The sequence below is a fragment of the Lichenostomus cassidix genome, chromosome 3, assembly GCF_008360975.1.
Source record: "Lichenostomus cassidix isolate B80296 chromosome 3, HeHo_3.0, whole genome shotgun sequence".
NCBI classification, from domain to species: Eukaryota; Metazoa; Chordata; class Aves; order Passeriformes; family Meliphagidae; genus Lichenostomus; species Lichenostomus cassidix.
In genome coordinates, this window is record NC_139483.1 from 24,628,366 (window position 1) to 24,654,144 (window position 25,779).

At 37.0% G+C, this 25,779-nt stretch overlaps 1 protein-coding gene across 3 annotated transcripts in view; it reads right to left on the reverse strand.

Moving 5' to 3' along the window:
- The window catches only part of THADA (THADA armadillo repeat containing), a 217,139-nt gene that overhangs the window by 100,745 nt on the left and 90,615 nt on the right, over positions 1-25,779 (reverse strand). For all 3 annotated transcript variants that reach the window (XM_085054961.1, XM_085054962.1, XM_085054963.1), the window contains 6 exons: positions 23,526-23,658; positions 20,650-20,763; positions 19,428-19,550; positions 18,680-18,771; positions 3,476-3,565; positions 1,979-2,110 (listed from right to left, as the gene is read on the reverse strand). In XM_085054961.1, coding sequence (XP_084911087.1) covers positions 1,979-2,110; positions 3,476-3,565; positions 18,680-18,771; positions 19,428-19,550; positions 20,650-20,763; positions 23,526-23,658 — 684 coding nt within the window. The remainder of the gene's footprint in view (positions 1-1,978; positions 2,111-3,475; positions 3,566-18,679; positions 18,772-19,427; positions 19,551-20,649; positions 20,764-23,525; positions 23,659-25,779) is intronic.

Below are 25,779 nucleotides of genomic sequence, written 5' to 3' on the forward strand. Positions count from 1 at the left end.
TTCAAAGAAACTGTTTGTTTATATAATTTAATAACTTGGTGCATAGGGCCCTTGGCATCAGACCTTCACTTTGATCCTCTCTAAATGGCTACTTCACAACAAGCTTCCTTACTACCTTCTAAAGAACAAGCAAATGAACAGGAAACAATTTTATTTTTGTTCATTTGCTATTGTGGGATGAAAAATAGGAAGGTAAATAGAAGGGAAAATAGCAGCAGATTTATTTTACCAAAACAAATCATCCCTGTATATTCCAAGAAATGGAGTCAGAAAGAACAAAAAACAGCCATGGCATTCAAAGAACAAGTGTGTAAGAACTGTAGATAGAAATACAGCCAGTAACACCACACTGAGCTATATCATAAATACATTTACCCCTGCAGAACCCTTGGTATTGTCCCCTGGCAACCATAAAAATTTTAATGCTTTGCTAAGTAACCAGACAGAAAATGCATGTCTGTACACCCACATACAAATTTTTGTCACAAATATGCAGTAATTTCATGCTAGTTCTTTACCTGCATTTACTGTGTTCTATCCACAGCATTTACTGCCAAATTCAGTGGAAACGAAATGCAGAAAACATCATCTTTATCTGCCACATCATTCCCCTTCAGGAACACATTTAAAGGAAAGCAGGTCCAACAGTACAAGTCCCCTAAATGTTCCAGGCTCTTAGTTTAAAGATTTTACTGGGTTTCTCTCCATACATCTTCTTAATGAATTTAAATAACCTTAAGATAGTAAGCTAAGTGTGAGAAGTTATTTTGCTGGTGTATGTACCTTGCAAAAAGTAGTCGCCATAAAAGAAAGATAAAGACAAAACTAAAAAGCTGCAACCAAAAGTTTATCAAAAGTTTATCTATTAGCAATAACCAAAATTATGCCAAAACATTAAAGAAAAAAACAAGCATTCTACAGTGCATTAATAAAGGCATCTAAACAGAGCCAATTAATGACATAACAAACTTTTCAGTATTTCCCCCAAAAGCATTCAAGATTCACATATGGCAGAAAGTCAAATATTTGTAATTGTTAAATACAGCGCATTTAAAAACTCCTACTAGAGATCTTTTTCCTTTCAGAAAAAGAAGATAATTAGCATTTATTCTTGCAAATTCAAAAAACATTATAAAAGGCAAGAGATACATTACCTCGGCTGTGAAAAATAAGCAGAGACGCTATTTCCTAACATAAACAGTAGTTTAAAATAAAAATTGGAAGATCTTAGGATAACAACTTTGTCTTTTTTCACAACTAAAGGAGTAAGATTAACCACAGAAGTTTGTCACCCTATTGCACTGTAGCTTTCACACAGATAGCAAGATATCCTCTCAAACAGTGGTGATGCTCATTTCTCCTCACCCACCACAGCCCTGGTTCCCTGGCGAGGCTCCCCATCCCTAACCAGACGCATACAGAGTAGCAAAAATATCTGCTGAATATCTTTATGTAACTATCATATACATGAAAGTTATACTGTATAAATATTTGAAAAGTCATCTTAGAAACACATTAGATGAAGGACAGTTCCATATCTTCATCGAGCTATGTAAATTCATGGACAGATATGGAGAGAGATATATAAAACACATCTACAAATCAATATATTAGTCGTAACTTTGATGTGTTACAAACAATCACTCTGCAGGACTGAAAAAAACCCATCAGAAGCCTGTATAGCAAATCTGCTAAAATCTGTCAAGCTCATCAGTTTTCATCCATCCTCTCAGAGGCAGCAGTAACATCATACAGCATTTGCAGATAAAGATTTACAAACATGTCATACAATGGTTTGCATAAGTCAATATTCTGATTCTCAAAAAAAACAAAAAAGATTAATAATACAGGAAAACCCAACCAATGAATACTAATTTTTCCTTGAAGAATTAAACCTGAAGAGAAACTTGAGTCATTTTACTAGAAGATTCTAGAAAGAACTCCCATCACATAAAAACCCACCACAAAATCACCTTACCTTATAATAAAGGGGACAAACGATGCTGTGCTGAGCGCTGAGTGAGAGCCATCCATTGGAGATGGATACAGTCTTCCCAGGATTAAAAGCAAAAGAAACAGGCTTGGATGGATTTTCAACTCTTCAGCTTCACTAAATAAAAAGGTGTGAGAAGCATTTGGTGAAAAAAAGCATCCTCCTGCATGCTAGTCTTGAGCCTCTTGCCCACAAAATAGCCTTCTGCATCTCTGGTTCATGGAGTTATCCCAGGCTGATCATTGCACAGGAGTGCAAATCCTGCTGGGATCAAACACGGCCTCCAGGTCTTCTGCCAGGGACCCCTCTAATCAAGACACTCATGGCTGTATTGCCTTCACTTTCCTACATTATTTCCACCCTCCTTTATTACCAAAAATGGTGAGCTGCCTTCATTTTTAAATAATACTAAAAACCTGCACAGATGACGTTTCTTTATGAACTGGGAAACAGAGCTGAGTTGCAATAAGGGGGTTTTAAAACCATATTTTTATCAATTTGAAAGGGAATGTGTATTTAGTAAACAGCAAGTTTTACTAACGAATAGTTCTTGTCATTGACACCAAGGGTCTACTATTCATATGGTAAAAACAATCAGAAAACCAAATTAAAATCAGTACTTTTTGATTTATTTAACAACTAATAATAAGTTACAAGCCTTAATCCACACTGAAAAAGCACTCAAGGCCAACATTTCAGACAGTACTTTTCCATCTCTTTCAACTGAAGGACTTCCCAAAATTTGCCAGTGACGACACTGTCACCTTTTATAACGTCAGGTAGAGCAGACTGCTGTGCAGAATATACACAACCTCTTTCCTTAGAGCAGAGACTGCAAAACATGCAATGACTGGTGAAACTCCCGCTTCCGAATATCCACCTTAGGCTCATTAAACAGTCAGTTGAACCTCACCCATAAATCAGCTGCTCAACTTCCACAGTTTATACCACAGCATTTTAAGAAAAAACAAGGCCAGCACTGGTTTACTTTAAAAGTTCGTGAACCTGGAGGAAACAGCGTCATCCCAAACAGTATCTGCACTGATCAAATTGTAGCTCTCAGCCACCATTTGTGGAGTCTTTAAAACAACATCAAGGACCTTCCCTAGAGTCAGTGTGTCACAGGCTGGAAAGTGTTCATGTGGAGTTACATGAGGCCCATGACCTCAAATCACTTAACCATGCTAGGAGGCCTCATTGTTAAACATGAGACAATCAAACACCCAGGTTCTGTTTCCCTGAAAACGCTAAGTTCCTTAACATCTGATCCTAAGAACACAGCAACTGTTAATTGCTTCACAGAAGTTCAACTGTCAGAGACTTAATGCAATGTGCAAAAGTTAAAAGAAAAAAGCCTTAGCAAAAACATTAGAAATGTATCATTTCAAGAAGCATTGATGTATACAATGGCATTATGTGACACAACTTAGTTTAACCTTCTCACTTCACTTTGTATTTCAGTTTTCTCAGACATCATCTTACCTGTTCAAAGTATTGGTTACAACCTCTAACTGCTTGAGAAGGAAAGGATAAAGGCTTGGAAACCGAGAGAAAAACTCCCTTCCTGTCATTCTGCAGAAACAAATGAAGAAGAGTCACAATTAGATTCTGCAGTAGTTAGTTGCACTCAAAATATCAGTTTATTTGTTGGATTTCTGATGCTCCAGTGAAGCTGGAGAGGCAGAAGAAGCACACACACATAATGAACTCCTCTCAAATAAGACATAATGTTATCATTAAAAATGGTGATGCAGTGTAGTTTACACAAGTTAACTGTCTGTATGTGTGCTCACTAGCACTTTGTCAACTAAACTCATCAGGCCTTTCTGGGAAAAAGGGATCCTAGCCCCTTAATTACACTAAAAAGAAAAGATACAGCAGCTTAAATTCTGACACTATTTCAACATTCTAGTTGAACAAGAGAAGACAACGCTTTAGCATGGCTCATATACTAAATAGCTATTAACAGACATGGACTAACAGATGTTTGTAGTTTGCTGACACTAAAAAGCATCTCAGAACAGTAATTCACAGAAAATCTGTAAAATGCAGTGGCAGAAGAGTCTGAGCTTCCATTAGCCCACTTTACATTGCACTGCTTCTAGCACATGGCAATGGTGACACTGCAGATCACATTCCTGCTTGTGTAGATGGAGCAACCACATTCAAAGCAGAGCAATGTACAAAATACCTCATGAACTCATCCCTAGCCAGAACTAATAAGGCAGCACAGTCAAAGCTGCAACAGCAAACCAATCCAAGCTAAAAAGAGGTAAATAGAAATCTTCTGCATTTGTTTGTTTTATAATCTTTTGATCAGATAAAGCATGGCTTCATGGTTTATAGGAAACCATTCAGCATCATCTCATCAAGAACCTCTTGAATGCTACAGTGGGGAAGCGCCAATTAGACATATATGGTATGCAGATAAAAAAGACTTGCTTTAAAAATAAATAAGTGAAAGGCCATCATTTAGAAAAACAAGCCAACTGCAGAGTTTGCTTGCCACAAGATCAACCAAGATAAATGTTACATGTTAGCATGACTCCAATGCAAAGCTTCCAACAAACAGATAGATCCAGGTCTGGAAAAATAACACGATGAAATGGCAAGACTGAATGTGCGTAAAAATAAGCAGACAAAAAAAACCTCACGCACGAGTAAACGAGCACATGGCAAGCATCAGCACAGCTCCTTCCAGCACTCAGCTAACATAACATGCCTTAGCCACAGGCCACAGAATAAACACAGCAAAACCAGACTGTTAGGTGGAAACAAATGTTCAAAGAGGGACAGGAAACTTTCTCTAGGCACATAAGAAAAATTCTGTGAATATATATACAATATAGTGAATTGCTAGAACTAAAAGCATGTCCAAGGAATCTGCAGTAGCTGATACAAACTGACACATGCAGTAGTTATAGATACATTAAAAAAATCAGCTTAAAAATTACATGGAAGCATTAAAACTGTGAATTAATATAAATTAAAGCCGTAATGAGGATAGTTTAAAGACATCAACACTGATAATAAATGATTATTCAAGCAGAAGACACCATGGAATTTCTTCTAAGAGCATCTCCAAAACAACTTCAATATTTTTGCACCTATATTATGTAGCAAACTGAAGATGCAAAGCCAGAGACAGCACAAAACGTAAGATCATCAAGTCAAACAGCCCATCCTACTGAGTTTTCCTATGTAAAACACTAAGAACTCAGTATTTAAAAAGAAAAAAAAATATTTTACAGAAAAAATGCTGTGGCATTTCCACCTCTTGTGGTACAGAATGCAACAAGCAAAAGCAGAATTGGGGTCAAGTTTCCTATGGAATGAATGGCCACTGCCTAGAGATCCTCACCTCCCAAGTACTTTTAACAGGTCTATTTTTAAAATATTAAAAACCCAGCATCCACATTTCAATCAATATTAAATAATGGAATGGCATATCCTTACGAAGCCTCAAAATTCTTGGCAATTAACATGGTTTCATAAATCTTTTTGACAGGAAAAGAAAATTATAACTACTGAAGTGGGTAACTTACATAACCTTCATAACCTCCCACTTGGTTTACTGCTCCAGAGCTTACTTAAGGGGAAAAGGCAGCCTAATCAAAACCACTGATAGGCAGTAGCTGCAGAAAAGATGTCCACAGGCACGTTCAGAAAAAAGGAGACACAACTGTCTGAGTAGACTGTTAAAGGGTCTCCAGTTCAGAGAGGAAACAAGAAACGCTAAACATTATCAGAGGTGCTGCAAAATTAAAAGGTGTTCTCAAAAATACCAAGGACCAATTTAAGTGTGAATCCACTACCAAGGGATGCCAAGGCAGGGAGATGTGCAAATGGGAATAAGCAGGAAGCAAAACAGCTAGACAGTATAAAACAGAGGAGTGGGTTGTTTAATTTTTTAATGCTGACCATGGTTTTTGCTCCTGGAAACATGTCCACACAAGTACTTGTGTACTGCAACAACAAAAAAGTATAATGGTTCTGCTTTTCAACACTGTTCATGATGCTAAGCCACGTAATTTACATAAATTTCATCAAAAACCACACTCCTCTGAAAACGAATATTAGCACTTTGAGATATGTCCCATGCACGTTAGTGATACAAATAGATTCATGCATGTACATCTACAAACAAATGTGAGGTAGGCTTCATAATTAATAAGGTATCCATATCTTTAAAAGGAGATATGTCCCTGACATATCTATAAAGGAACATATCAAGTAAATGTGGACTAGAACAACCCAAAAAGTCACTGCCAACAGTCTTCAAGAAACAAACTTTTTCTTCCTATTCTATGACAGATCTGACAAGGAACAATAGGTTTAAATTAAAAATAAAGATAACTACCTTCCCATTAGTCACTGACATAGTTCAAACACAGATTTTTGGCAACAGAGCTACCATAATTAAATTCTAAAACCAAACATTCTGCAGATCACAAGATTTCACATCTACTCCCCCTAAAATGTGTTTATTAGAGAAATAACTGAGAAGAGCCTTAAGATACTAGTATTTTATCCCATGTCCAGCTGAAACTATTTTTATATTGCTTCAGAGATCATCTTTGACAGTATGTTCAACCACAGACTCTATGAGAGTATTTTCTTTTTTCCTGTTAATAACTCAAAGAAGCACAATTTCACAATCCAGAATTTCAAATGGGATTACTGAGACCCAAACAATGAACTGGTGGAAGGTTATTTACTGAGAGGAAGTACAGTAATGAAACAGAAGAGTTATCAGTGGGCTTATAATGCTTACAATAAAATCCCTCTCCCTGATGTATAATGTCATTCAAGTACATAATTAAAATGATGCTTGATGTAGAAAGGCTGAGAGAGAAACTAACGGGAGCACTCATATCCTACTAAATTCTCTTGTAAAAATAATTTTAAAAACTGTACACGTGCACAATATTTCAGTACTCAGACAGGAAGATGCAATATTTACAACTCAGATACTTGCCAGTTTACAGTATTAATGCTTTTTCATATGCAAGCGATTCTGCACAAAAGCCAGATGACTGTATTAGAGTACAGCCCATTCACAAAAGGTCTCATTTTGATGGCTAGATACAGCAGCCATGTTTTAGCACTCAGAAGAAAGGCTGACAAAGAATGTTTATGTAGAGACATCCATATGTTTCTTCCCCCTTTTTACTCCATTTTATCCCACCTGAAAAGATGTTCCATTAACAAGAAATAGTAATACAGAGGTATTTTCTGTACCATGTCATATGGAATCAAGTGACACCCATCACTCTTAACAATTCTCTGTGTGCCCTTGAGTCAAATTCTCCCTCTTAAACAGATTCTGGAACAGACAAGGGGGGAAGGCAGGGAGGAAAGAAAAATCTTTCCCAGAATATAGAGTTCATATCAACTGGCAAGAAGTTACTTTGAAGGCATATGATGATATGAAGCTCAGAATTTAATAGCTAGCAATAAGCACTTGGAAAACAACTGAATCACAGCTAAGTTACAAAAGACCAACTAGTGATAGAAGTAAAACTTAAAAAAGACAACTCAAAGCAGATTTTAAATCCATAAAACTTCAAGGAAAACTCTGTTTTAAGCATGATATATAATTTACAATATTGATAATGTTTCTTCAGAAAGTATGCGAAAATCAGTTTTACTTTTTTCTGAAATAACCTAACCCAAAAGCCCTTACTATTCTCTTGTACAGTAAGTTCTTCCACTCATTTGGCACCAGTTCTTTGGCTTTGTAACTTTTCAGAGCAGAACCTGGAGTGGCTCAAGCCAAAAATCCTGCACTCAAAGTTTTGTTTTCATGTGCTTTGCTTGTGGAGATAGCAATAACCATCAAACTTCTAGAACCAATTTATAAATGCTGCTGAAAACTGTGACACCTCGGTGATTATGCGTTATGTTTGTCTCAGTAGAAATTTGATGCTACATAACTCAAGGGTTAACATCTATGTTTATATAACTAATGTCTTTCTCAAGAAATATTCCACCTTTATGCATAACGAGTGGGTGGATTATTTAACTGCATTTTAAAAAACACATTTATGAACAAAACCATGGATGGTGCAGTGTTCTTCTTAAAACTGTGCTGTACACTTAAGAGAACACTCCAGGAGATGAAAATTCTGCTGTGACACTGGGGCATACATATCATTTTACTGTGACATGTGTCAGAGATTACCTGCTTCTGTTCTTTCACTTATTTTTCAAAAGAACACAGCTTTATAACCTTGTAGGCTGTTTTTAGTAACTGACATGTTAAAGAACATTTGCAACAAATATGTTCATATTTGAGTATAGTATAGGTGAGATTTGGAGACAATCTTCTGAGGGCAGCAAGGGTTTCTGGTGTTCTTTTTGAAACATAAACATTGGTAACATCTCATGTCAGCTGACAAAAGCAGAGTCAGATATTTGACAGGGAAAAGTAACACATTTAAAAAGGAAAGATAGAACTGGAATGTGAAAAAAATATAGACAAGACACACTTAGATCAGGACCAAGAATATAGTTTTTATGAAATTACAGAAATATTTTAATTGCCTCCTATAAAATCTATTAATGTTATACCAATCATCACACTGGAATCATTAACCCCTTGTCAAATGATCCTTTATGTAAAAGCAGTAATGTAGAAACAGAATCCAACTCACTCCTGGCACTGCAAGGACAACTGCTGCTGAAAGAACTTGAAAACTAGCACTGACTTTGGCAAACTGTCATTCAAAATGATAGATTTATATGGACAATACACATTTTACATATTTGCTTCTTCTAACTTCACTGAGTTATGAAAAAATCCCACAATGCAACTTGACTAGACTAGATTTTAGTAGCCCATTTTAACATTCATGTTCTTTCCCTGACCCTTATCACTTATTAAACAGTTAGATGCTGTCTTTAAATATAGGAAACATATTTCTCTGCTAAAAAAGATACATTTCAGAAGCATAAACTCAAAATAAATGGGAAAACTTTCTCTTTTTTCAACTACATAAAAAACACCAAGAAAAACATGTGTGGAAGATTGATTTATGCTGAGGTTATGGTAAAGACCAAATACAATTCAGACATGCTTTAAGAATTACATTAACTTTTTGCTCCTTTAATAGGACTAAATTATATGACAATCATCTGCATGCCGTGACAGGATGAGTAACAGCAATAGCAGTGCAGAAAACAGAAAACATGTCCTAACTACAGGGAAAGCAAAATTCAAAGAATTTACTATATTTGACGCAAAGGATAATTCTTTTATCTTGGATTTTAGAATACAGCAAAACAGCGTAATATTGTACAACTACAAAAGCAAGTATGTAACATTTTAAATTATTCAAAAGTGGTAGTAAGGAGAATGATTCATAAAACTGCCAATTTTGTATCTGGGATGAATAGTCCTGAGCTTCAGCACAGACTGAAAACAAACTGGCTCAGAAGCCAACAGCCCCAAGGGAAAAAAAAATACATGAGTTACAGTGGATGCCAAGCTCAGTGTGAGCCAAGGGCACATCCTCAGAGCAAACCACAAATGGGACTATGATCATTAGGACAAATGCAGCAGCAGATCAGTGAGGCTGCACATGGAATCCTCCATCAAGGTCTGGGTTGCCAAGTTCAGAAGATATTAGAACACACAAGAGGGGGATCAGCACACAGCTGTTCAGATGGACACTGCCTGCAGCACATGCCCTGTAAGAAGATGCTGAAGGAGCCAGGTCTGCTCTGTCTGACAAAAAGGAGGTCCAGGGTAGATCTAACAGCAGCCTACAACCACTTCAGTGAATCAAAGACTAGAGAGCTAAAAAACTTCTTGCAGTAGCTGCAGAGAGTACAGAAAAGACCAACAGTCACAAATCATAGCTTGGAAGTTTTAAATTGGGCAAGGGAAATGAAGGACTGGAACATGTTACTCAGAATAGTTATGAAATATCCTTGAAACCTTGGAGGTTTTAACTCATCCAAAGACACTGCTGACCTGATGTAGTGCTGCTAGCAGTCACACTTTCAATGGGAATCAATGAAATAGGACAAAGAGACCCCTTTACAGTTTGCATAGTTCCACATAGCTACTTCCCACTGTGGCACCAGGGTTTTAACATTGCCTTCTTAAAAGATCAGTGTTTTTCTTGTCTTCCTGCATTTGCTGGCCATCACAAGCTAGTGCAAGTACAGTAAACGGCAGATCCTGCTCAGAACAAAATTCTTGAGAATTAACAGTTTTTGTTAAGTAACTTAGTCTTTAATTCACCTCAACCTATTCTTTTTGCCACATTATACTCTAGTATTTAAAATACTACCTTGATGCAGAAATAAAAATAATCACTTTAAATTTTATTTCAGAAGTAGCATATATTTATGAAAGCTCTCAATTATCAGTCCGTCTGGGTGACCACCAGAGAACCATCACTATTCTTACTAAGAAACAGAGACAAAAGCAACATGAAAGCTCCTTTAGAAATAGAGATTACATACAAATTTTAATTTGCCTCAGATAATTTTGTTGTAAAGAATATACCTAAGAGTTAAATTCCTGAAATAACATACTGTCTCAGGACTCATGACAAACTGCTTTCAATAAAACATTTCACACACATAAGTGAATTTCACTGCTGCCATAGAAGAAAAAATGGCCATGTAATTTTGTGGGAGGCCACAATGAAGCCTGGAAAAAACAACTGTAAAAAAAACTGGTGTAACGCATTGGCTAGTAAGCCCAAGAGCAAGGATATGGAAGATTATTGCATACTGTTTTTTCTAGACCTAACATGACACAGGACACCTTCTCCGTGACAAAAAGGCACAACTTTTCTGTAACCTCATCAAATTAGTTACAAAAAACAATTCGGATTTCATTTTTACCCTGCATGAAATGGAAAACATTATGAAGGGGAAAGAAGAATCATTATAAAGATTTGGGGTTTGGACCTTTAATAAAGATGTGGTGACTCTGTACCTTCAATAAATCTAACATTTGTTTTGTTAGTAATTAGAAAATACTTAAATCCCAGAACAGTAAGCAAAATAGTTTAAGTTCACTGACTTGAAAAAACATTCTTTTATGCTACACAGACCTAAAATAAATACTTAAAAGGAACTAAGAATATGCCACTATATTTTGTTTTTCATTTTCCTTCAGATAGAAGTGCTAGAATAAACATTCTTACTAGTTTACGTTGCTGTGTTTTTATGAGGTTAATAACTGACCTGCCAATCAAAACCTGTATAAATACAGTAGTTAAATACCTTCTGCTTTAGAAGCACTTTTATTTACAAGAAAGCTAGCCAAGATTTCCAAAGGACTGCATGGTCTGGTTTGCTTTGATCTCTTAAGCACAAGTTTCTTTATACCTCTTGTTTTGCTATTTATTACACTCTTTGTGTAATCAGGTATGGAAAGAGCACCTGCACAGAACAAATACATCAGGAAGAGTGTGACTTAAGAGGAATAATTATGCAACACACAAGTCAATAAAATAACTTGTGAAGAGTACTTTTCCAAGAGCACTTTTGCTGTGAGGCTAGATAGAGAAGTATGCATACAATGGGCTCAGAATAACAACAGGGGAACAGCACTTAAACCCAACATCAGAGATACAACCTGGCACCTACATCAACACATTAATCACCACTCACCTTTGATATACATATATATAAAGGTACATTTGTCTATGCATGTATATAAAACTATATCTGAAACCAAGTTTAAAGTAATTATTTTACATATAATTACTGCTAACAAACTTTTTTTGGGACACTGAACTGTGCATATATGTATATGTACATACAAATGTATGTACACACACAAATAGAATTAGAATTAAGAGATATGCATATATCTCTAGAAAGTCTCCAAGAATTCTGTTCAACCACTGCTTGTAACACTGTTATCTTTAATCTCTTACCACAAATTTATCAATGCAAATTTCACCTCAAATAATCCATACTTTCTCTCTGGAAGTATTCTGTGAAGAGTAACTGCTTTTTACTTAGTATAGTGAAGTTAATGAATAAGGGATATCTACATTATGCACAGACCAAAATAGAACTATTACCTCTATTCATACTAATGAAAACTTCTAACACTATAGCAGAAACTAAATTACCTATTTGTGTGGCTAGTTTACAGTAATTTTTGTTTCATGGAATGCATTTTACTCACTTGGTAGAAATAAACATGAGCATTATGGCCCCTAATTTATTTAAAACAAATGAATCGACTGGAGTTACCTTGGGCCTGCATATATATTTTTAGGATGTCTAACTGAGGGTAAACTTTCATTCATGTCACTTTACCATGTTCATCTTTCTATTTTCTAGTGCTGACTTAAGACAGGATGTTATGAAGATACTCCCTGTTCCGAAGAGCAGAAATACACATTTGCACACCAGTGCTTTAAGTGTGTTTTAGGCCCCAGAAATGTGACTGCTTTTCTGACTGGGTATATACAAGATAAAGTCTTGAAGTAAAATGGTTTTGTGCTTTCAGGCATTTTATCAAAAAGACCCACATTGTGTTCCTAAAACCAGCAGAGATCATATAGACAGAGAGCATCCTCAGGCTCAAGAAGAACAGTCCATATTTTCTGCTACAGGGAATTTAAGAGTTCTAGTTTAGACCTGTAAAACAAACAGAGTAACTGGAGAAGTAACACAGAGGGAAACAGATTTGTTTAGCAGCTTGTTTTCAATTTGTTTCTGTTTTTGCACAAAAATTCCATAAATTTTACCTTCAACTTACAAGTTAATAGCACCTTATCATCATTATTCTTATTATAAAGGCACTTAGGGAGCCTGTGCAAAATAATGTTTAAACAAGCATATTGTTATTGAACTATTAATCATCAAAAGCCGTAACGGTTATCTGAGTCAGCCTGAACTTTTGCATGTTTTCTTGAGATGGTTCTAAGATCTTCTAAATCTGTCAAAGTCAATAAAAAAAAGAGAGCCAGAGCATTAAAAACAAAAAAAAAAATTGAACAAAACAAATGCGACCTATTTTTGGCACACAGAAGGGGAAGGGATTTTTTTTTCCTAACAAAAACAACCCCCTCAAAAAGGCAGTGTACTGCAACAAATCCTTAATAACTACTTGAAAGCATTCACCAGAACAACTTAGGTGGCATGAAGGGAACAGGCTGCAAAAGGTGCCACAGAAGGAGACAGAGGAAAAGGACCAGAGGCATTTAAATGGCTCAGTCACCTCATGAAACCTCACTGTCACTGACACAGTATTTCAACTGAAGAGCTGCAACAGGCCAAGGCTGCCAGAGAAAATCCACTAGGGAATCACTAACAAGATCCAAGATAAAGCAATCCCAGCCCTTTGACAGCATGCTGTCCAAAAGGTACAGAGCTCAGCGGGGCCAGTTTTGTGAATCAAACTGTACATGCATTTCCCCGCTGGAGCAGGCACAAGAGGCTCAGCATTCCTAGAGCCATGGCTGTGGTCACCATCCTCTAACACAGAGCTGGACCTCAGCTGGCACTCAGGAACTCTGACACTGCTGCATCTCCAAGTCAGCACCAAGCATTTTCGGGCCAGAGTCACTGTAAGCATTCCCTCCAGGGCAACTCACCTAAGGGTTATCCCATTTTATGACACCGATGTGCCATTACAGCCTGACCACATCAGTACCGCCGATGTTTATTTTGGCTTATCCCAAAATAGTCTTGGCCACTCCTCTGTGGAGAGCACAGACCCATTCCAGAAGCCCTACAGAGCATAGTATGATCCACTGAAAATGTCTAATAAGCTTGCTGTTAAGCCTGACAAAACATCACTGATGTCAGACAGACTTTTCAGCTGCTAAATTAGAAATACTGGAAGTGTTTAGCCTGCCAAGAGTGGAACATTCAACAGGAATCGTGTACTTAGGATGTATTCTTATGTATTTTAAGCTGCAACTCAAAAGTATCTTAGAGAAAAGGAAAATAATACCAGATTGATATAATTTAGGGATAATGTTATGAAAAGAGGTTTGCAGGAGAACATCCAATTTCTACTGTTTTCCTCTAACTTTTCACAGTGTTAAATGCAATTCTTTATTGTCTTAAAAACCTTAATGTTAAAGAAAAAGCATGCAATTTAGGAGGAAAAAAAAAGAACTTAAGTGTTTTTAGAAGTTAGGTTGATTTTACTCAGTGACCTTCAAGTGTGCAAGCAGCTACTTACTGAGAAGTGCTGAACACTGAACTTGCAGTAAAAATAAGGAAAGCAGAGGGCAGTCATGCATGTTGTCTGCCTCACAGCCAGCAGTGCATCTTCATAACCTGTTAACATCTACATAGTTTTCATCTTGTTGGAATTAAAAAGGTAAGTTTCCCCTTTCCAAGAGTTTTAAGTCATCAACATCTACTGACAGCTATAAGTGAAAATAAAGACAAGGTATTATGTAGATGGCAATAAAATTTGTTTTCTTCTTTCCAAATACATCTAGAGCAACACTGAAAAGATGGCAGCATTCATACTCAAATTCCAAGCAGTATGAATATTAAGTCAACACAGATTTTCTGCAGACAGCTAGGAGTTTTTCTGTGTATGCATTGTCCCTTCCCTCGACTATAAATACATAGGAGCTTCCCTCCTCCCAAAATGCAAATATATACATCTATACACCAGTTGTAAAAATCATCAGATTGCACTGTACCATTTCAGCCTTGCTCAAAACCCTGGTTTTCAACCAAAGAGCTAAAGCTTTTCCTTCTTGAAACCTCCTCCACCAAGATGAGAAGCAGAGGAGGTTTCCCCACTTCCCACTCTTTCTTTTAATCCCACCCTCTACCTGAGGCTATTGGTGACTTGCAAAGGACTCTACAACATTTGTATTCCAAATCAAAAAAATTCATTTTCAGATAAACCAGGATGATCCACTATTAAAAAAACCACCCATATATGCAGTGTATATACAGACATACATATATATGTGTACATAAAAATTTAGATGAAAGTATCACTATTATTGCTGTAACTCCTTTGGACAGAAGATAATTCCTCTATGATGAGAAGTTTAATTACATTTCACAATTAATTTCTGTTAACCGTACATGCAAGTTACTTTGATCTTCAGTTTGATTTTCAGCTCTGCATTAACTATTGTGTTATATATATATATATATATGTATATAAATATAAAATTATATCTATATGTATGTATATATCTCTTCATCTCAAGGCATCCTAATTTTTTATGTGACACTGGGACCTGAAATCAACTACAGCAAAAATTTACTTCAGATGATTTGCAATCTGCAGCAACAGTAAGATGAAAAAGAAATGACCATGAAAGAAACAGAACTATGAAGCACATACTAGACCCCAGCTTCATGAAAAGTGCATGTAACAAGCAAATCTACATTGCAAATTGACTGCACAAGAAAAAAAGAAGTGGCTATTTAATCAAAAAAGGAGAGAAAAAACTCATTGGCCTACAGAACTCATTGCTGTCCAAAGTCCTATTCAATCAATCTGCATTAAACCAAGCACAGTACTTGGTTCTTCACCAGGCCCCCCAGTGTAGTGCCTCCAAGAGAGCTGCAGAGGAACATTTTATAAGGGTCTGTAGGGACAGGACAAGAGAGAATAGTGTTAAATTGACAGAGGACAGGATAAGATTAGATATTAAGAAGAAATTCTTCACTGTGAAGCACTGGAATAGATTACCCAGAGAATGAATGGATGCCCTGTCCATGTAAGTGGCTAGAATGTCATTCCAAGTCTTGTAGATTTTAAATTATCATAGCATTTAAGAAAATTGTATTCCCAAACACAGTATACAAAACCTAAACTAAACCCTGTACAGATAAGTGTTAACTAGACCATTTTTCAAATGTAAATTGTCTGAAATTCAGAGCATCATTTAGGCAAATATACACACACACCCTCCCCATATACAGACATTAACACACTTGAAACAGCAGTAGAAGTTTTTATACAGTCTTTCTCAGAAAAAGCCAGAGACTTCTATTTTCACTGAAAGACAAAGCTCAACATGTATAGTTGCATGCACCACTGTTTAACAGTCTTCACACACCTCTTCTATCTTCTACTTGCAAGACTGCACACGGTTGTTATTTTTCACATATTAATTTTCCAACTCACCTTTTTGTCCATGCTAGATTTTAAAAGATGCATCAATAGTTCATGTTCCAGCAAAGCTTCCTTCTGAAAGTCTACACACACTCCCCACCACCCCAATTCCATCAGATTCATAGGAACTCTTCTTGAGAAACGAGTCACAATGTCCATCCTTTTTTAGAGAGATGCCCAGAATAGCCCAGCAACAACCTAACTCCCTGCTGACCCAGAAATGACAGATTTAACCTCCTAATCTAAAATCATGTAAAGAGGGAAACCTAGGCAGTGTCCTAATGGGAGAGTTGGTCTCTGGACAGACTGCCCCTAAAGGTAAACAGAACACCCTCAAGGCAACAGAACAAGCAGCTCAAACCCAGGTGACTTTCACAAAATCTCCTATAGATACAAGTTTCTAAAATGTCAGTGCTTTGAAATAAGGTGCCAGATATAGATGTGGGGAAAAAAATTACGCTTCTTTAATCTATTAATTCTGTTCCAGCAAAACACTCCTTGAGTTTAAAGCTTCCAAAAGCACCCAAGCACAGCTGCACCCTGGGGATGTGACTGCAGGAGCTGTGCAGCAACGGTGACACCTCGTGGTGCCAAACCCTGGAAACACAGACCTCTCTCTTCCCAAACAAAACACACCTCACACCCACCAGCAGGGCTCTCCTGTACAGACAGGAGCTACAAACCAAATCTCTGCCTGTTTTCACACCTCCTGTATCTGACTGATCTGTCTTATACAGTGTCTTCCCAATCCTTGTATCAAGGTTTTGACAAGCACACATGGAAAACAGTAGAAGTGACTACATGCAATGTTTGATGCAAAATGGCTAAATGAATAGATGAAAAGAAAGCCAGCCCAGATTTAACATCTTTTGGTCAAAATTACTACAAAGAAATTACTGTAAACAAAACTTTTCAGAAAAGCAAGTCAACAAGGCCAGTTACATTAACATTAGCATTTTCATCAACATAATCTGGCTACATAGAAGATTCCTTTCCTTTCTTCTGGTATCTCCCATACCAAACAGATGCTCAAATGCATTACTTTCTGCAGCTTCACAAACAGAAATCTCAGATTCCACAGATCATCACACTGCATGCATTTGAGAAGTCAGTTTGACTCCCCACTGCAGAACTTAGTGCCAAGTTTTTCCCAAGAACAGAAGTTTAAAAAAGCGGGGTGTCTATCTCTTTCAGTAAATGCTCAATATAAAAATGAAAGAAAAAAAAGCAACTTTAAATGCTGTTATAAAACCAAAGTAAGAAGGCAAGAAATGAAAAACTTTTTATTTCTCTGGTTGGGCTCCAGGATGGTTACAGGAGTGAATTCAGAAGTGATCTGGGTTTATGACAAATCAGGAATAACTTCAGGCAGTGGAGCAGCTAACATTTCAAATTGTTTTGGGGAAATAGTCATTTTCTAAGGGAAATCTCCCTCCAGTTTCCAACCTGTATTTCTTCCTCATGTTCATACATGCACAGTAACTACGTTTTCCAAGTGACACCTGAAATCAATTATTTCACACAGCTAAAATTGCACCCATGTAACATCTAAAAGATGACAGACTAGTATCATCCCAGGACATTTAGTTTTTCAAAATATGCATGAAAATTTTATTAGTTACATGGATCAACAGTAAGCAGCCACTATAAAAAAGAGTGGAATTTTTGAAGGTAAATTGTAACAATTGCCTTCTTTCAGAAACTGAATGCCTTGCCTGTGATGTGAAAATCCATTAGGAATTTCTGAAATGGTTACCGTAATATCCATACCATGACCACTCTATGGCCCCATGGGCTTACCCAGGATACTTTTTAATGAGTTTATCCTACATCCAGGGTTATTTTCACATCCCTCCTAGAGCAGAAACCTCAGTTACAGAGCACAGGGCATGGACATGCTTCGTTTGCTGAAAAAGCTGAAGGAAGAGGCTGCAGGCCAAAGAAAACATGGGAGTGCTTGTGCACTAACTGGAGGGCGCAAAGAAATTGGAATGCTCAGGACTCAGGAGTTTTAAGAGTCAGAGGAGAACTGGTTTCATAGAAAGTGAAATAGTATGGGATTTGAAGAAGGACTACAGAATCCAAGGGGAGAATCCTTTGGAAAGAGAAACGGCTCTGCAAGCCACAATTTTTTGAGCCTCAAGGAAAGAGACATGACTGTTCTAGAGCAGGAAGACCAAAGGGGGAAAAATCTCACATTAGTAGGGGTGATAATTACCTCCAGACCTGCTCTAGGAAGAAGTCAACACGTGTAACCACTGCTCCTCTTCCCTTTTACTCCCTTCTCTTTGCTCTCAAGAGCAATAGGGCTCTTTTGTGACCACAAGAGACACTGGGCTTTTGGAAGAGCCACTGGCAGCAAAACCTCTCAGTGACATTCCACTTCTGTGAAATTGCACAGGAGTACAAATTAACTGTGTTTAACAGCAGGTATTTCTGGCCCTACCACTTACTTCTTGGCAGCACAGTTTAATCACAGCTAGATGTTCTTGTAACATCGTGATTCAAGTATATTCATAAATCTAGCAACATTTTCAAATTGCTGATCGGTAAGGTCATGTTTCGCAAACTTGTAATTGGCACAAAGTGAAGCTTACCTATTTTTTTTGGAATTTTCATCTTTCCCTCTTTTAACTCCAAAAATTCTCGTAATCAGAGCGCTAAAAAGAAGCGTTGATGAATTTCGTACCTAAAGAAAAAATATAAACTCTTCTTTAAAAGTCCCCTTGAAATGCACAGGTTTTGTTTTAAATACTGCCATTAATGTACAGTCAAAAAGAAGAACAGCTGAGTGAAAAGCATGCTACAGATCAGCACATGGAAACTATTAATTCAGAGCATCCTTCCAATCAATATGGTACTACCAGAAAACTCAGGTTCTTTGGAGATGTCCATCTTTAATTTAAGGAAAGCATCCAGATTTCTAGTGGTTCAGAGCATTCACCATTATGCATAGCAGATCATGAAGTGCTCTACCTCAATATGCCATACGGAATCTTCAATTCAAGAGCAAAGTAACAGTCAGAATGCATGCAAATAAATTCCTGACTAACTAAGTGCACTGACTCCAAATTTAACAGCTAGAGACACTTCTACCTATGAGGTAATCATTGTCCCTACTTTTTGTGAGTATCAGCACTCCACATTAAGAAAAATTAAACAAAATCAAAAAACTAAGACCAAAATTATGGCTTTTTTGCAGGTCCACAGTATTTTTTATAATATCTTAAAATAATACGTTCAGAAATTGTGGTACTGCCATTTATAAACATGACCAAAGGTTCACTGAACAGCACCACTCTGTATCCTGCTAAACTAGAGAAGCAAAATTAAGAATTAACTTACTGCCCAGACAGGTGAAGTAAACCCTAGAATTGATGCTTTTATTCCATCTGCAACATAAGGCATGATGTTTTCCCCTAAACGTGTATCCCTGTACAGTGCCCGGAGGATATTTAAAGCATGAACCTGTTGTGGAAGAAAAAAATATATGAAAAATATAGATTCGTTAGTAAATACCTTAAATTTAGTTTATGTAATTACAACAGTGTACATGCAAAGCGAAAACAATCTATATACACATTTACAGCACTTTATTTCCATATTAAATACAAGAAATACTGCTGCTTAAAAATGCATTAAAATCCTGCTGCAGTAAACACTGTTAAAAACAGTTACAGTTTAAAAACATATTCCTCTAACAACTATAGTCCAGGCATTGGAAGTGAAGGCCAACATTCTTTTTTCCTTAGCTTATCATGGTTGTAAAAATAACTTTTGAAGTTCAGAATCATCTTTTCCAATGTTCTTGACACGCTGTAGATACTGTGAGAAAAAATAAACTACAACTCACAGGAGGACAATATTAAGCTAAAACTGACAGCCAGGCTTGCTTTACCATATGGAACATTTTCTGATATTTCTCTATCCTCTGTAGGGGAAGGTGGTAATACATGTAGCTTCACCGAGTTTGACAAGGCTACATAAATTTATACCAGCAGAATTTCTGGCAGAGTCATTAGGACATACTTCTATGTATTGTGAACAAATTATGGCTTGCACTTACAAACAGACAAAGTATACGATGACTGCATTTTGAAGATAAAGGTCTTGCCTTTAAAATAAGTTTTTTTAGTATTCCAAACATATGAATTGAAGTTTTAGAAGTGAGTAAGTATGCATAAAATCAGTTTTCATGCAGTGTTTTACTACCATTCATGCATAAATAACTAATTTGTTTACTTTAAATGTAAGCAAAGCTTACTTATTCATTTACAAACTTGCAAAAAGGAAGTTACTCACCTGTTTAGAAATACACTACAGGCGGTAAATTGCTCATATATGACTTTGCTGTATTAGGAAAAAACCTATGGAATTATGCCCAATCCAATTTTTAGGATGTTTTACAGTAACTTCATAACCTCTGCATGTGCAAACACATTTTAAAATTGAGCTATAGATAATAAGAACAGAATATCCTTATTAAAAACACACACTTCCTGTAACTGTTTGAAATAGTGTAAACACACTTTTGACATTTGCCTTTTGATGAGAGGCTGGATTTTACCTGTGGAATTACACTTAATGATTCATTCAAAGGTGCAGCCAGAGATATCAATTCTTTCATTGTCATTTTCAGTAAATCTGTTTTGCTCTTCTTTGGTTCTGATGCTAACAAAGCCTACAGAAAGGAGAAGAAAACAATTAAAAATCAGGTGTTTCTAGCCATTTTTTCTGTATTACCTCTTCTGTTCCACATTGCTATATTTAGCACACCACAGCCTAGCTTCTGACCATACCGAAAGACAAAAGAAAAATTCGCAAGAAGTTGTTTCAGTTTCAACTCTTAGCTTTGTTCAAAGCTTCTCAGTATAAAAATCATAGCATTTATGACAGCAGAAGTATAAGCTGTAGTATACATACTTAAATTTCCTAGTATGGATTTTTTTTTAGGTTAATAACACATATTTGAGATAAGGGCTGGCCAAACAACAAATTCTGGTTTGCAACACAGGATAAAACAAGCAGTACATTTTTAAAGAAAGAGAAGAGATGTATCCATCTCCAAGCAATATTTCAGTGGATTGGACATCCAGCTGAGATGAAAATACTCTAATTTAGTTCTCCAAAAATTCAGGACCGAATTTAGAACAGTCATTTTCTCTCTGTCTCGTACTCTTGTATAATTTGCACAAGTTAGTACAAACGGATAATCATAAACCATTTATTACTAATAGAAGATTATTATCCATTTGTGCTTTGGGGCCTAGAGTCTGTTCAGCATCAGTAAGAACCAAATGGATCAAATGCAAGCCAAACAAAGTACAGAGTTCAGGCAGAAACCCAGGAGTATTTTCTGTCAGTTTATCAGCACCTTTTATGATAGAAGAAACATAGAGAGCGGGGGTGGGGGGAAAAAGGTGTTTGTGAAGTAGAGGAGAGTGAACTGAGGACTAAAATTTCATCATGTTAAAGCTGAAACTCATATTTTCCCACCCACTAATTGGAGTTGCATCTTTGTACTATTCAATAATAACATTCCTATTTTAAAGCAGCCATGGAATGATTGTAACCTTAAAAATTACACATTCTCATTAAAATATGTGTTTTAGTTAAACAAGAACACATCACAGGATGTAAATAGCGAAGAGACCACACTGTCTCAATTTTATGCACTAATAAAACAGCCTTCTTTTACTACTGTTAGGATACACATTAGAATTTGTATTCTTCTTATCTAAATGCACCATGCCATTCAAGGTTTAATTCAATTTAATTAATCAACTAATTTAATTTACTGAGTTTACAGGAACATTCTTAACTACTGCTAATGAATACCATCACCTCTTTTTACTATAAAATTACAATTTGAAAATAGTTTGTCACACAAATCCTGATGTTAATTTCAAACCTTCCTGTTAATTGACTAGACTAACTTTGTACTCTCCCAGAGCTGTCAAAAAAAGTAGTATCTGACCTGTTTATCCACAGTGCTGTGGCACAGTGCAAGCTTAGCCCTACAGAGTCAGTAAGCCAACTGCAGACTACACACATTTTCTGCAATGGGATACCACCGGGTCCACTTAGTCCTTACAGTAACCTAACTTTTTACATTAGAAAATTATTTGAACATGTTTGGTTTTTTCACACTGCCAAGATTAAAACTAGATAATGTCCACCAGATTGAAACTCCGTGGTGTGAACGGGGAAACCAGAAAACAAGGAATCACCAAATTCCTTCTGCAGACAATTTACATATATAAGTGAGAAAGATACTTAATGGTTGAAATTGAACAGGAAAAAAGTCTCCAAAACCAATGCTCTACTTCTGATCTCTGCTGCCTTGCACACACACATCCAGCAAAGCCAGGAGCAGGCTGTGACTGACATAAGAGGTCAGACAGAAGCTGGCTGCCTCAACTTTCTCAGGGCAAACTCAGAGTGGAAAACAAGCAAGATGAATTATTCTGGCAAGGAGAGCTTGCTCCCAGCAGTCCCTCAGATTCTTGGAATGTGCTTGAGACTGTACGTCAGAGCGTGGAGAAAGTTACAAATCATATAGTTAATCCTGGACTCCTGTCTCAAAAAACTAGTTGAAAATCCAAATCATGGAGGTGAATTTAGGGGAAAGCAAATATGGCTGCTTTAAGGAACGAAGGAATGAAAACAGGTCAACTGCAATCTGCAAAACCAACTCTGCAGTGACTGACGCCACAAGGATTTGGATGAGCTGCTGCATACTAATGTGGGGCACTCAGCAAGTGGTGACACTTCAAGCAGAGACAACACACTGCCATCCAGCTGATCAGCCTTCAGTTCTGAACTTGGCAGAAGTCAAATTCCCTGGGATTTACGGAGCTGATGGTGGGAGTGGGAAGAATGTGGGGGCATGGCCCCACGTTCACTGATGGAAGTCTTCAGTACTTCACTGCACTTGAGATGGCCAGTCAACACCAGTTAGTGTGACACTTGTGCTTTATTGCTGTTGAGTGGCCTTCCCAAGTTCTTTTTAGTGTTTTCTAGGCCACCATTTTACAATTCTGTGAAGGTCTGTTCATATTTTACCACCCTCCTGCTTTGCACTGAAGTAGCACACAGTTAAATGGTTAACAAAGTCTTCTTAATCTGTGAATTAATTTATGAATTTGCCAGCATTATTACAGTTTAACACAAAGCCTAAACACAGTCTTTAGAAATGCCACTGAAATCTACCACAAGCCAACAATCTCAAGAGTCAATTGAACAGAGGTGCCAAACGTGGTCTAATTAGAAATGGCTTACTGGTTGCACAAAGGCGAGCAAAGTCTGTATAAAAAAGACAAAAAACCCCAACTGTTTGACTAAAAGGGGTTGAAGTAGGAAAGATAAAGACATAATTTCCGTTTTTCAAATGTCCTTTGTGGAGAATGCACTGAAGTCAGAGGCAGTAACATGAGTTGGCACCTGTATGTAGAATGGAATTCCTGCACTCCGTCTGGTTGCACACAGTGTGGAAGAAGGATCACAAGATCTGATTTCATCTAACACGCAGCTCAGCCACTGCTCTGGCATCTTGTGCAGACTCTCACTGTTACACCTACATCAAACAAACACATAAGAAACATGAAACAAGCAAATAAAACAAGGACAGAGTCAAAGAAATTAGCGATGATAAGAAATAATTTCTTACTGTATTTGCACATCTCCAAGCACATACACGGATTTTTATTATGAAGTAAGATAAATTTAAAAAAGAATTGTACATTTTTCCAACGTTGGTACCAACTATATTAAACCTACTTATTAAATGCCACTAGGAAAATATAGTTCACTGAACAGAAAACAAGATTCTGTGCTTCCATGCTGCAACAATTCTGCTAAAAATTATTACCATGTTCTTGAGGAAAAAAACAAAGACATATGCATATCAGCCACTGTGTAGGAAGTGACACTTCACAAATTCGTATCTTTGTTGCCACACAGTAGCTGATGTGTGACCCTTATATTAACTAACAACTATGTTTATAACCATGCAAATCCAAACTCAAGCCCCTCAAAGTAAGTACACATTATGTAAATGACCCTGCAAACCTCAGAACAATAAAAGGAATAAAAAACAAGACATACTACTGTTTTTAAAATACTAAGTCAGTTAAACTTTTCATAAAGCACCTAAATTGCTCTCCTATCATCAAATACTCCTCCTCTGCAGTTATAAAACTCAGCATTGCCTGAAAGCAAAGGACTTCCAAGGACAAGGAAAGCTCAAGTCTACTTCAATTACTGGGGCCGCTCAGTTTAATGAAATGTACCATATTCAGTGTGCAACACCAGCCCATTAATCTCATGTCAATGTCCCAAAAGGACCATTCATTGTTACAAAAATTTCTATTAGCAGGACATTGTTATTAAAACCTGTCATGCTGGTTTGACACGTGATTCAGACTAGAAGAAATAATTTATCACTGTGGGCAATGCAATTGCAATTATCTCAACCATGCAGGACTCACCTTACCTAGAAATATAAACGATAATTAAATTCATTATTAAGTAGTGACCCCTTACGGTAAGACTACAATCAAGTTTTCTACCTGGGTGACTAAAATTAAGAATTTAAAAGAAAAAGTGAAAGGTGGCAGATACTGATGTGAAAACCAAAATCTAATGGAAGGTCTGCGTCTATTCTCTTCTTCTCTTCTTCATCTTCCTCTTATTAAAGCAAAAATTTACTTAGGCTAAAAACCTGATTGTGAACAATAAATGAGGCTTTAATCTGTAGTGAAAGCCTCCTTTCCTTCTCTTACAAAATAAACAGAAAATTAGTAATGCAGAAAACTGAGGTCACAGGAAGCGCCAGACAGGTCAGCAGAAGACACAGGACACTTGTTACTCTTCTGTAATTCCTGTAGGATTTCCACCACATTTCCTAGACTGCTGCCAGGCATTCTCCAACTTTTTTAAGGGCATCACTTCTTCAAAAGGGCAGCCAGAATTCAAACCACCAGTGCAGAACTCAAGAGGAAGAGGGCTTCACAAAAGGTACATCACCTCATACCATGGCATAAAAGAAAGGCACTTCCTGCCCCAAGCCTATGACAGAAGCAATCAGATTAATCTGGAAACTCTCAGTTAGCTCTCTTTTCTTTGACTACTCTCTTTCTGCTGATAATTGGCTTCCCCTTGCTTACTTTCACGATGCATTCCTTTGCTCACTTTGGGGTACACAATGAGGATACAATTCTAGAGTTGAGATGAAAAACTTCTCATGGATCTCCTCTGTGGGCCTCAGCAGTTAAGATACTACTTTGCACTTCTCTTCATCCACATCAACACATTCTGCAAAAGCTGCTCCTTCTGATCATGGCTGCACCTGGTCTTACCTCCCTGGCTAAGCCGAATTTAAATGTCTTCATTCAGTCATGCAGAGAACAGTGCTCATCTCTCTTCAGTATGTTATCTTAGTATTAACAAACACCCCACGAGAAATACATCTGCTGGGGTGCACAGGAGCACAAAGTACAGCATTAAGGAAATATTTAGAAGTTGCTATGTAGCATACTGAATATTTTATTCTTAAGTAAACAGAAGGGTTTTTCTCTTTTCAGTACTAGTAGAAAGAGAAGTATACTGAAGTCAAACAAACTTCAGATTCCCTTATAGCCGTATTGCTTTGATCTCACCACAAGTAATTCTACCTTGTTCAGTCACCCACCAATGC